This window comes from Octopus sinensis, linkage group LG13, assembly GCF_006345805.1.
Source record: "Octopus sinensis linkage group LG13, ASM634580v1, whole genome shotgun sequence".
NCBI lineage: Eukaryota > Metazoa > Mollusca > Cephalopoda > Octopoda > Octopodidae > Octopus > Octopus sinensis.
In genome coordinates this window covers 21,360,642-21,373,929 of record NC_043009.1, presented here as the reverse complement: position 1 = coordinate 21,373,929, position 13,288 = coordinate 21,360,642, and the positions used below count along the sequence as shown (strand labels likewise).

General features: G+C 39.2%; 1 protein-coding gene across 6 annotated transcripts in view; it reads right to left on the bottom strand.

The window, feature by feature from the left end:
* Positions 1–13,288, bottom strand: part of LOC115218414 (DDB1- and CUL4-associated factor 17) — a 107,688-nt gene that overhangs the window by 80,610 nt on the left and 13,790 nt on the right. For all 6 annotated transcript variants that reach the window (XM_029788210.2, XM_036508207.1, XM_029788213.2 and 3 more), the window contains 2 exons: positions 10,318–10,390; positions 8,894–9,030 (listed from right to left, as the gene is read on the bottom strand). In XM_029788210.2, the coding sequence (XP_029644070.1) occupies positions 8,894–9,030; positions 10,318–10,390 (210 nt within the window). The remainder of the gene's footprint in view (positions 1–8,893; positions 9,031–10,317; positions 10,391–13,288) is intronic.

Sequence of the window (13,288 nt, the reverse complement as noted above, 5' to 3'; positions counted from 1 at the left end):
ACACCACAACTGATGCTTCTTAGGTACAACATTTCTCACAAGGTACTAACGCTCTGTCGAGTATGTACACTGACATTACACATCCATCGGAGCATACTGGATTCATTTCTCACGAGCTTACGCATGTCCTCAGCAGTTACGGCCCATGTTTCACTGCCATGTAGCATGGCTGTTCGTACACATGCATCATACAGTCTGCCTTTTACTCTGAGCAAGAGGCCTTTAGTCACCAGCAGAGGTAAGAGCTCCCTAAACTTTGCCCAGGCTATTCTTATTCTAGCAGTTACGCTTTCAGCGCACCCACCCCCACTAATGACTTGGTCACCTAGATAACGGAAGCTATCAACTACTTCTAGTTTCTCCCCCTGGAAAGTGACGGAAGTTGTTTTCTGCAGATTTTCGGAGGTTAATGCTCCCGAGCATCTGCCACATACAAAAACTATCTTCCCAGTTAGCCTACCTTTGACATTGCTGCACCTCTTATGTGTCCATAGCTTACACTGGGTACATCTTATAGAGTTTCTACCTACACCTTTTCTACAGATCGAGCAGGGCCATCTTCCTGAAGACATTTGTGGATTGTCTACCTTCCTACTTATTAGTACTTTGGTTTTAGCTAGGTTGAATCTAAGGCCCCTCGATTCTAAACCCTCCTTCCACACCTGGAACTTCTCCTCCAGTTCTGATAGTGACTCAGATATATATATACACATATATATATATATATATATATATATAATATATATACACACACATACATACATATATATACACACACACACACATATATATTATATTATATATATATATATATATATATATATATATATAATATATATATATATATATACATATATATATATATATAATATATATACACACACACATCATCGCATCATCGTTTAACGTCTGTTTTCCATGCTAGCATGGGCTGGATGGTTTAACTGGGGTCTGGGAAGCCAAGAGGCTGCACCAGGCTCCAGTCTGATCTGGCAGTGTTTCTACAGCTGGATGCCCTTCCTAACGCCAACCACTCCGTGAGTGTAGTGAGTGCTTTTTACGTGCCACCGGCACAGGTGCCAGGGGAGGCTGGCAACAGCCACGATCGGTTGGTGGTTCATTATATTAAGTTACAAAATGCCATTAATATTACCATTGCCACTATTGCTACTAATATCATTATTATCACTATTAATAACATTAATACCAGCAAAACAATATATGCACCATGCGGTTAGCAACATAATAGCAAAAACAACAATAATACAGTACCATGCAAAGCATTATAGATCGGCAAATACATATAAAATGAAAAATGAAAAACATTAATTTACATCATAGCAAATTTCGCAGGTGCACAAGCGTATACACGGGTGCAAGCCATAATTTTGACTGTGATATGTGTAAAGTATTAAGTTCAGAGATAGTTAAAGATCGAATGCCCAATACGATTGGCTGGCACATTTGAATTTCAATTGTCTTCATTACGGTTGGTTTGTTAAGAAATACTTACATACGTACACACGTATATGTGCGCTTACACATATTTACATGGATAAATCACAATACAGGAAATACAAGCTTACATACATACATATATGTTTACATACATAACTACTCACATATATCCATAAATATATATATATGCATGTAAACAGACACCCATACCCAGTCGAAGTATGTTATTAGCATAAGATACATAATTAAAATTACACTGCATATTTCGTAAACATTTATCGTGCTGTTAAACCTTCCAGATAACCACAATTTCGACTGTGTTCCTACTCAAACCTTCACTAATAAACAAGCATAGGCATGGGAAAACTGCACCAACATACATACACACACACACCCGCACACAGCCATATACATATATACACTCGCATGCACTGCATCCGCAAACATTTGCATATACATACATACACACGCATATATGTATTCATATATATAAAAAAACGTATATATATATATTCATGGGTGGATATATATGACACCCAATATGTTTTCCGACCAGGAAGAAGCTGCCTAACTCAGCTCCTACAACACTATGACTGGATGCTGAAACGACTGCTCAACCACTCAAATGTGGAAGTCATATATCTCGACTTTGCAAAGGCCTTTGATAAAGTTGATCATAGAATGATATGCCACAAACTGCGTGATATTAGCATAGTTGGAAAATTGGGAGAATGGCTTCATGACTTTCTGAAGGATAGAAGTCAGGTAGTAGTAGCCATTGGGGCCACTTCCATTAACACGCAAATAGTGAGCGATGTTCCGCAAGGCACTGTTTTGGGACCACTACTGTTCATAATGGCCCTCCCAGACATGCCCTCAGCCACGATCACAAGTTATGCAGATTATACAAAAGTTTCACAGGCAATACAGAAACCTGAAGACACTATGCACATGCAATGTGAGCTGGACAAAATATACAAGTGGGCTGAAAAGAATAGCATGCAGTTCAATGCTGAAAAGTTTCAAGCTTTATGCTATCAGCATGCAAAACTAAATGCAATACCCAATGAATACACTGGACCTGGAGGGATTGCAATCCCAGAGGCACAATCAGTGCGAGACCTGGGTATTTACATGTGTAATGATGCAACCTTTCATGTGCATGTTGCTAAATTGGCAATGAAATGTAGGCGGCTGACCGGATGGATTCTTAGAACCTTTAGAACAAGAGACCAGAAAACCATGATGGTCCTCTGGAGGACGCTTGTCCTAAGCCACTTTGACTATTGCTCTCAGCTATGGTCACCATCCAGTGTCAAGTTAATCACAGAACTTGAGGCAATCCAACGAAGCTACATGAAGAAGATAGCCTCTGTGCAGCATATAAGCTACTAGGAAAGACTCAAGAGATTAAGATTCTATTCCTTAGAGTGTAGGCGAGAAAGATATGCCATAATATACATCTGGAAGGTCCTAGAAGGTCTTGTCCCAAACTTTGGCATCGAGAGTTACATAAATACTAGAACTGGGCACCACTGAATAGTGCCAAGGACTCCAAATTTGCCATCAAGATGTAGGACAAGATACTGTGATAGCCTGGGCTTCAGAGGTTCACAGCTCTCCAATATCCTCCCGAAGGACCTGAGAGACCTGCATGAGGTGGATGCAGATGTCTTTAAAATAAAACTGGATCTCTTCCTGTCAGGTGTCCCAGATGAACCAACTTCACGGCAGGAGGTGCAGATGAGGGCAGCTGCATCGAACTCTCTCATGCACCAAATAGCAATTGCTAAAAAGCATTCGTGAAGTAAAATCATGTAGCAACACCAAATGGCAGTGCCCCAGCATGGCCACAGCTCGTGAGCTGAAACTATATAAAATAAAAAGAAAATATATATACATATATACATAGGCGCAGGAGTGGCTGTGTGGTAAGTAGCTTGCTAACCAACCACAAGGTTCTGGGTTCAGTCCCACTGCGTGGCATCTGGGGCAAGTGTCTTCTGCTATAGCCCCGGGCCGACCAATGCCTTGTGAGTGGATTTGGTAGATGGAAACTGAAAGAAGCCTGTCGTATATATATATATATATATATATATATATGTGTGTGTATGTGTATGTGTTTGTGTGTTTGTCCCCCTAGCATTGCTTGACAACCGATGCTGGTATGTTTACGTCCCCGTCACTTAGCGGTTCGGCAAAAGAGACCGATAGAATAAGTACTAGGCTTCCAAAGAATAAGTCCTGGGGTCGATTTGCTCAACTAAAGGCGGTGCTCCAGCATGGCCGCAGTCAGATGACTGAAACAAGTTAAAGAGTAAAGAGATATATATATGCATGTATATATATATCTCTATATATAAAACTGAAATGCGTTTTTACCGCTTGGTTCGCTTTCAATGCCACTACATCCTGTCCGATTCGCTCCAAAATTTACAAGGACATGTAGAATGAGGTGACGATGCACGTGGGCTACCTTACAAATCCCTATCTTAAAAGGTGTGGTTGCTAGGGGCCATCTTCCTACCTCACCCTATTTCCTCCAGTACTCTGTCACTCCTCTTCATTTGACAATGCAACTACCGTTATTTAATGTAAAGTCTTCCTCAAATCACTCTGTAGCTATTTACTCTCTTCCAAGAACATTTTCACTCACTCTATCTCTTACCTTCCTATACATTTTACTCATGTATCTCTCAGCGTTCATGGACAGTAACAAATATTACTCACCATCCCCATCGCCATCGCATTCTATTGTCTACCTGTCAACACACACACACACACACACACATATATTCATATATCTAATATTATATTTTTATTTTTATGTTTTTGTTTTTGGTTTTTTACTGTTTCATTTCCCTATTAGTGGTTTTATCTCTAATTTAATTTCTACAGCGTGCACACACACACACACACACACACCTATATGTAGCCCCAGTACACCCGAATGAAATCGGGTTCTCTTCATCAAAATGTGAAAAGGGGTCTACAATTATCATCGCCACAACTTATGTATGTCTTCCTCACTCACTCACTCTTTTTCCTAATGATAATTATCATCGCCACCACCAACACACAATCTGGACAATCTTTCTCTTATAACAAATCATGTTTACATTGCAACGATGTCTGCCACCTCCGCCGTCTCTATTTATTCTGCAAATGACCAGAACTCGGGAAACTTAGTTTAGTGTTCTATGGTCTATGACCAGAACTCGGGAAACTTGGTTGAGTGTTCTATGGTCTATGACCAGAACTCGGGAAACTTGCTTCACTGTTCTATGGTCTATGACCAGAAATCGGGAAACTTGGTTGAGTGTTCTATGGTCTATGACCAGAACTTGGGAAACTTGGTTGTGTCCTCATCTTATAAAATGTGGCCCCAGTAGACCCAAATTAAATCGGGTTATATTAACCAAAAGGTGAAAAGGGGTATAAATGGGGCTGGAAGGGGATTAAAATTTAAAGGAGCGGGTGTTTAGCAATTCTCTGTTACATCAAGCTAAAAAATTTGCTCCAGCCTTTTAATCGTCAATGTGTTGCCGTCCATGATGAAGAAGTTTTCAATGCTTGCCATCGTGAGTCTACTGTCGTGAGAAAGAATCAATTCAAAACTTGGTTTTTAGGGATTTTCTTTTACATCAAGTTCAAACTTTTACGCCAGCCGTTGAACTGTCAATACGTTGCTGTCCGTCGTTAAGAAATGCCAGCCATGGTGACTCTACTATCCTCAAATTCTATCCCTTCAAACTTTGGTTTCCAATATTTTATTATTTTTATTCAGCTCGCAAGTTCGTCTGTCCCTTTTAAATGTTAGTGTTTTGCTGTCTGTCTTCAAGCAGACCTTTCCTTTGTAACTGCCTGATATTTATGATTGATCTTTCTAAATATTTTATTTCTCAACTTACTCAAGATCTTTTGTTGTTTATAAATGGGAGAGAGATACATAAAGATAGAGAGTAAGAGAAAGCGAGGGAGAGTCCGAGAGAAAGGAAGAGTAAGAGAGTGGGAAAGTGAGAGAGAAAGGAGAAAGAAACAAAGAGGGAGAATCATCATCATCATCATCATCGTTTAACGTCCGTTTTCCGTGCTAGCACGGGTTGGACAGTTTGACAGGGGTCTGGGAAGCCAGGAGGCTGCACCAGGCTCCAGTCTGATCTGGCAGTGTTTCGACAGGTGGATGCCCTTCCTAACGCCAACCACTCTGTGAGCATAGTGGGTGCTTTTTTCGTGCCGCCTGCACATGTGCCAGGGGGGCAGCGGCCACGATCGGTTGGTGCTTTTTACGTGCCACCAGCACAGAAGCCAGTCAAGGCGGCGCTGCAATCCGCCACGTTCGGATGGTGCTTTTTACGTGCTGAAAGGAAGCAACAGAAAGTAACAACCACAGTCTTACCCGCGCGTAGAGCGGGTCACCTCCAGCTAGTATATATATATATATCTTTATATATATAAAACTGAGAATGTGTGTCTGTCTGTGTGTTTCCCTAAAACCTGAAAACTACACAACCAATTTCATTCACATTTTACATATGCCTTACTTAGGGTCCATGTAGTTTCATGGGCAAAAAATATGTTCAACTTCTTGCCTAGAGCGAGCCCATAGCAATATCATATCTTCTCCACTATTTCAGTATTACGTGTTAAAAGTGAAACAAAAACATTTCTCTATTTTATGTCAGATACTTTCACTTTAACAATAAAAATAATAATAACAATTGAATTATATGTAGTAAGTAATAATTAAAATCAAACTAAAGTATAATATAATCGTCACATAAAAAAAAAGTAAAAATAGCAATTGGTATAAAATTGCATTAATGACTTGAACTTGGTGGTTTCACATGAATGGGAATAAATTAAAAATAAAATTAGCGTGCAGAAATGGAATAGTCCAGATGGATAATAAAAAATTAAATTTAAGAAAAAACTATTGTCTATAAAGTATACAATGTAGAGAAAAAAGATTTGAACACACTTCGAAAAGTGTCTTGGTGCGACTATGAAAGATATCTAATCAGAGGCGGTAAATTCGCCACAATAGAAGCAATGTTCGAGTCAACGGAGCGTGCAAGGGAGTACTCAACTTGAACTTGCAAAGTGGAAATATTTTATTTTAACCTTTATATCTGGGATGTAGGACATCCTGGAAAAAAATTTTAAATGCCCCTCCACCCCCAGAAGTAGAGGTAGGCTGGATTGTAGCCGCGCTTCTATACAAGAGGGAGGACAAGATACAATTGATCGAAATTACAAGAGACGGGCTAACAATTCCAGTTTGTTATATATTTTGAGTATTGTTATCACTAGCGATATCAAGATATAACTTTGTATCTTGTATTTTATGTGTAGATGTATATATATAGATGTACATGTAATATGTACACATATATATACACATATATACATGCACTAGCACTATGACCCGGCAAAGACGGGTCTTTAATGCTATGCTAGCATGGAAAACGGACGCTAAACGATGATGATGATGATGATGATGATATATATATATATATATATGTATGTATATATAGGGAGAGTTCACAAAAAAAAACAAAAGACGAAGACAGGTGGTGTACAAAACAAACAGATGTATTAGTATAATGTTCAGGAATTGAAAAAATATTATATATATATATCATGAAGTGGATGTAAGAAAGAAAAAATGTTCAGATAAGCAACTCTTGTTTTCCAACCTGGTACACATCTAATCCTCATTTTATAGAGAAAAGGGCCTTAAGAAGCATCAGATGTGGTGCGCAAGAGAGACAACTGCACTGGTGTGATCATGTGATGTGTATGAATGAGGACAACAGTGTGAAGTAGTGTCAGACCCTAAAAGGGGAGGGAACCTGTGGAAGAGGTAGACCCAGGAGGACATGGGACAAGGTGGTGAAGCATGACCATCGAAAATTGGGCCTCACAGAGGCAATGACAAGCGGCCGAGACCTTTGGAGATATGTTGTGCTTGAGAAGACCCGGCAAGCCAAGTGAGATTGTAGAAGTTGAGACTGTAGCCAAGTGAGATCGTAACTGTTGAGACCTGTTGAGGCAAGTGAAATCATAGTTGTGGTCGATACCAGTGCCGCCTGACTGGCTCCCATGTTGGTGGCATGTAAAAAGCACTATTCAAGTGTGGTCGATACCAGTTCTGCCTGACCAGCCTCTTTGCCAATGGCACGTAAAAGGCACCGACTACACTCTTAGAGTGGTTTGCATTAGGAAGGGCATCCAACTGTAGAATCCTTGCCAGATCAGGATGGAGCCTGGTGCAGCCTCCTGGCTTGCCAGCCCTCAGTCAAACCGTCCAACCCATGCCAGCATGGAAAGCAGACATTAAACAATGATGATGATGACTACATCATTGTAAAGAAGCTGTTTTTGTCAGATGAATTCATGGACTTCAAAATAAAGGACATTCAAAATGATTTAACATAGTTTAAACTCCACGGAGCAAAGTATTTGCAGTGATTCTGCTACTGTTTCTATTTCTCAGAACGGATTTACTAGAATGGTGTATACTTGATCAGAACAGAGAAATTTAGGGTTTTTAGGAGTATTTAGAGTTTTTAGGAGAGGGAAGGAATAATTGAATCCAGTGACCCAATTATCTCTACTTCTAACAAGAGACGAGGGTGCGGATCCATTAGTCTTGGGTTTATCTTGTTTGTCTACTGGTCAGAGGTAAGAAAATGATCTGTGGTCAGATCAACATAATTAGCAGATACTGGTGTCACACAAATGGCACTCGTGCTGGTGGTACATAAAAGCACCCACTACACTCTAAGAGTGGTTGATGTTAGGAAGGGCATCCAGCCATAGAAACCATGCCAAATCAGACTGGAATCTGGTGCAGCCTTCCAGCTTGCCAGCCTTAGTCAAACTGTCCCACCCATGCCAGCATGGAAAGCGGACATTAAAACAATGATGATGCAATGATACATACACACACACATACATACATATATGTATGTATATATGTATATATATATATACTTCTCTTTGAGACTGCTTCCTATAATCACTTTGTTGTTGTTCTTTAGCCCTTGTTCAGTCTGTCTGAACAAATTTTTGATTAAAGGCATCGCAGCTATGATGATCATGTCTTCTCTTGGGCATTGCATATCTTATCAATATTTTCTTTTGTTTGGAAGGTAATAGAGTGAATGCAATTAGGGAGATGGAAACTGAGTGGAAGTCAATCAGAAGGGCTATTCTTGTTCATGAATGACAGTCCTCGATACCTTTAGTGGAATTCACTATGTTGCCTGCATTCAAACCAAAGTCTCTACGCTGAGGATAAGTGCCTCTCTTTTTTCTCCAAATCTCAGAGGTCCTAAAGACAAAATCATTTGGAAAAAAAAAAAGAAGAAAATAGACTGTGGCAACCACTATGTCCTGAAGGAAATATAAGAAAAATATGAAAACTCACCTGAAATGAAGTTTCCCCGATAAAAATACTTTATTAAACATCCTTCCTGTCTCAGCACATACACGGACTAGTGTGTTTTTGTCGGATATTCCAATAATTGAAGGTTTGTAGCACATATTGGTATTAGGGTTGATTTCCTGAAGTAAAACAACATTGATTATCTAGCAAACATAATCATCATTCTATTTCTTATCTTTCTACTGTTTTATTGTTGTGCTACTCTCCACCCTTTCTGAGCCACTCCTATTTCTTCTATTTTCCCCCGACCAAATTGATATCTACCATTCACCATACCTCCAACCACATTAACTATTTACATCTATCCCCATTTCTAATTATCTGTCACTCTACTCTTACATGCTTTGCAACCTTACCCAACAGACTCTTCTCAATCCTCTCTCCATATTCTTACCTTCTTGTACCTTGAGAGTATACTTTGAAACCTCATCATCACCATCATTATTGCTCTTTCCAGCTACTTCCAACAACCTTAATGCAATGCCATTCACCTCCTCTGCACGAACAGATCAGTTCCTGTCTCTCTACCATTCTTCAGCCCTCAACACCTTGCTGCTTTTTTAAATTAGTGGATTGTCATTTGATGGAGATTTTCTATTTCTAGCAAGTGAACCAAATAAGTAGAGACTTCCTCGTTTGGATAGTATTAAGCTGAATTAACATCAGCATCATCCACCTCATCAGTCATGGAGGGCCTAGAATAGCTATGAGCAACACTCTCCCCACCTTAGACTCATTAACTAAAAACAAGCAAAAGTACTTCATGGGCCTAGATAGTAAAATTTAAAAAAATTAGTATTCATGTCACTTTTTGTTAATATATTCCTGTCATTTCATCTATTCACTCTACTGCCTTAATAACACTATTATCATTATTATAACTATAATGATTCCTTTGTCTCTAGAGAAAGCCTTCTCATTCTCAGTTCACATACTGTCATTGGTACCTTATAGTAGTTCTTACTTTTCAACTACTGATCAAGAAGATCAATGAACAAAGGTATTCTGACTGTGAGCTTTAAAGAAGGGTGTAAGACAACATTTCTAATGTGTCTTTGTCTTATTTTAGAAAGCCATAAGATCTAAAGAAGATTTGACTACAATTTCTAGCAAATAAAGGGACAATATACAAGCTTCTCTTTGATGAACCTGATTATACTGATAGAGAAAACCATGTGTTGATTAGCGCGAAGCCATCTTTGATTACCAGACATATGATGAAAGGCCTTCCAGCTGTAAGTGTCTGACTTTTTTGTATTCAGGCATAACATATCTAGGACTACCCTATTCAATGTCTTTCTTTTCAGCTGATAGAGTATGATATGAAGGTAATTTGCTGCTATTTTTATCAGGTCAACTTTGGTTCAAGGTAACAAAGGAAAACAGATGCATAACAGTAAACTTACCAAGGAACCACAACAATATAATATGTCACTCAATTTGTAATGGTGACAATCCTGCCAAATTTTAATACCCCAACTGCAAAAAAAAAAATGATAATAATTGTTTCTTTATTTGCCATAAGTGATGGATGAGGGAACAAAGACAAATTGCAAAAACAGTGGGAAGTTTTACAGAAATCAAGTATGAGAAGATGGATATTAAAAACAACCATATAAACAAACAAAAAATCACCATAAAACTTTCCAATAGGATTCAATCAGGTAATCACATAGATTCCAGATTATCTTTACAACCCAAAATAAGTACCCCACCACCCACTTAGTCGTGTAACTTGGCTTACAAATGCAGGCTGAAAGTGAACCAATTGCTTTGGGTCATAATTCACTACTCTCACTTAAATTTAAGAAAATTTCTTCGAAGGCAGCAACTCTCTCTTCACTCTCACATTCCTCTCTAAATGATTCTCAAAGATTGACTGTTACTTGTCAACTAATCAGCTAGAGTCTCTACTTCATTAACAGTAGTAATAACTTTTACGACCAACAGCAAGAAGCAGCAACAGCCTGAATCATCACTTTTTGGGGCTAATCAACTGTTGCAGTATTTTGTTAATTTACCCAGACAAACTAGTGTCATCAACCAAGCCTACCTTTTTCTAACAATTCAGAGACTTAGATCAATGATATATTAACTAGCATCATTAAATCATTACAGAGAAAATTAACTCGTAGTGTTTTGTTGAGTGGGCAGTAGAATTAATATAGTCCAGAGTAGTAGTAGAGTAACTGGCCATTGCAGTCTTACCAGTCACCATCATAGCAGTGGTTACAGGGTGTATAAATTAGTTGAAGGTTGTTAAAGCCTATGGAAGCAGTGTTCTCAGTCATCACAATTTTACCAGTTGCAATCTCAGCAGACATAGTGGCAACAATTAGTGTGTCACAAAAGCCTCTACAATCTGCTTAGATAATCTTCATACAGAACAGTTATACTACTCCAGATAAAGGAGGCTATCTAAAGTTCACTCAAAGAAAATGAATGTAAACTACATGACTGAAACTCAATGCCAGCTGCAACTATAACTATCATAGTGTAGAACTTTAAAAGAAATTATTTCACTTTACTTTCTAGCTCAGTTACTCAGTAAAATATGGAACATAAATTACATATGTATTTGTATGTCAGATGCACAGAAATTTATACAGACTTAAAGTATAAAAGCACATACATCCTATAAGATTTACTTCTTTTTTAATTATTAGCTCGGTCAGGATGAAAAGGCAGCACATTTGGCCCTTGCAGAACCTCTGACACTGATAAAACTGATGCAGTCAACACTCCACTTCAATCATTGGAAGTTGCACATTTGTGAAAAGCTGGAGTGTATCAATAAGTGATTTTATGCTAATGAGTCAAGTGAATTTCCTCAGCATGTAATCTACAATGTTTGCATGTGTAACAGCAGGACTATTCCAGAAGTGGAACCTGAACATTGTAGAATATTAGTATCTCTGCCTATGCTGCACAAGCGGGCCTACCAAATAATCAGAAGAACCACCTTTATGATATTCTTCTACAGGCTACCTCAAAGACGAGTGACAATGACCTCATCTTTGTGGCTGGAAATTTTAATGGGCATATCAGACGACAATCTGGTATCTTTTTGGCTGGAAATTTTAATGGGCATATTAGACGACAATCTGGTATCTTCCATGGTGTTCATGGGGGCCATGGAATTGGTTCCGGAAATGAAGGGGGAACTAGGCTATTGGAGTTCTGTGATGCAAGCAACCTATTGATCTGTAACACCAACTTCAGGAAGCCAGCCAGCCAACCACATAATAACCTATCAATCAGGTGACTCTGCTAGCCAGATTGATTTTATCCTCACCAGACAGCGGGATGCATGGTTGCTCTTAAACAGAAAGACCTTGCCTGGTGAAGAATGTGCCCTTCCTAGCATAGACTAGTCATTAGTGACTTTAGACTCCAGGCCAGAAGGATGCCAAGAAGCAGACCAATCCAGAAAAGGATTTGGAAGCTTAAGAATTCTTCACATAATCTGAGATTTAGGGACATCCTCATTGAAAAATTTGATGAGGGGGAGGAGGAGCTACATATTTGTGACAAAGAGGATAACTGGAAATTCCTGCATAACAGCTTGCTGAGTGCCACAGACCAAACCTGCGGATGGTGAAAAGTCCCTTCCAGACCTAGAGTAATGTGGTAGGGGAATAATACTGTAGAAAGGGCCATTAAAACAAAGAAACAAGCCTGGAAAACCTGGAAGAGTGGGGGCAGCAGGGAACTGTACCAGATAGCCAGAAGGGAGGCTAGGAGATGGGTATATCTAGCCAAGAGAGAAGCAGAAAATAAGTTTACCAATGTTCAGTGATGTGAGGACCAAAGAACTGAAGTATTTCGGATTGCAAGACAGTGTGAGAGAGAAAATTGTGATGTCACAGGAGAGAAATATGTCTGCATGGATGATGGTGCACTTACATTTAATGATTCTGTAAAGAAAGAGACTTGGAGATGCCATTAAAAAAGACTGGTGAATGTGGAGAATGCATGGGAAGTGGAGAGTCTGCTGAATGTTGACTCAATTGAGGGACTAGCTAACTGAATCAACAAAACTCTGGTAAATAAAGCAATTAAGAATATGAAGTCAGGGAAAGCCCCCAGCCCATCAGGAATCACTGCTGAGATGCTTAAAATATCTGGTTGTGTGGGTCTAGTCACCCATATTGTAAATCTGGTAGTTCATGACGGAGTCATACTCAATGACAAGTGTAGCAGCACCATATTCAATTGCTACAAAGGTAAAGGTGATGCTTTAGACAGAAATAACTACTGGGGTATCCAATTGCTGGATCAGGTGATGAAGGTCACAGAGAGGGTTTAAGCCCTACTAATTAAGGACAGAGTTAGTCTAGATGAGATGCAGTTTGGTTTTGTTCCAGGCAGAAGCAT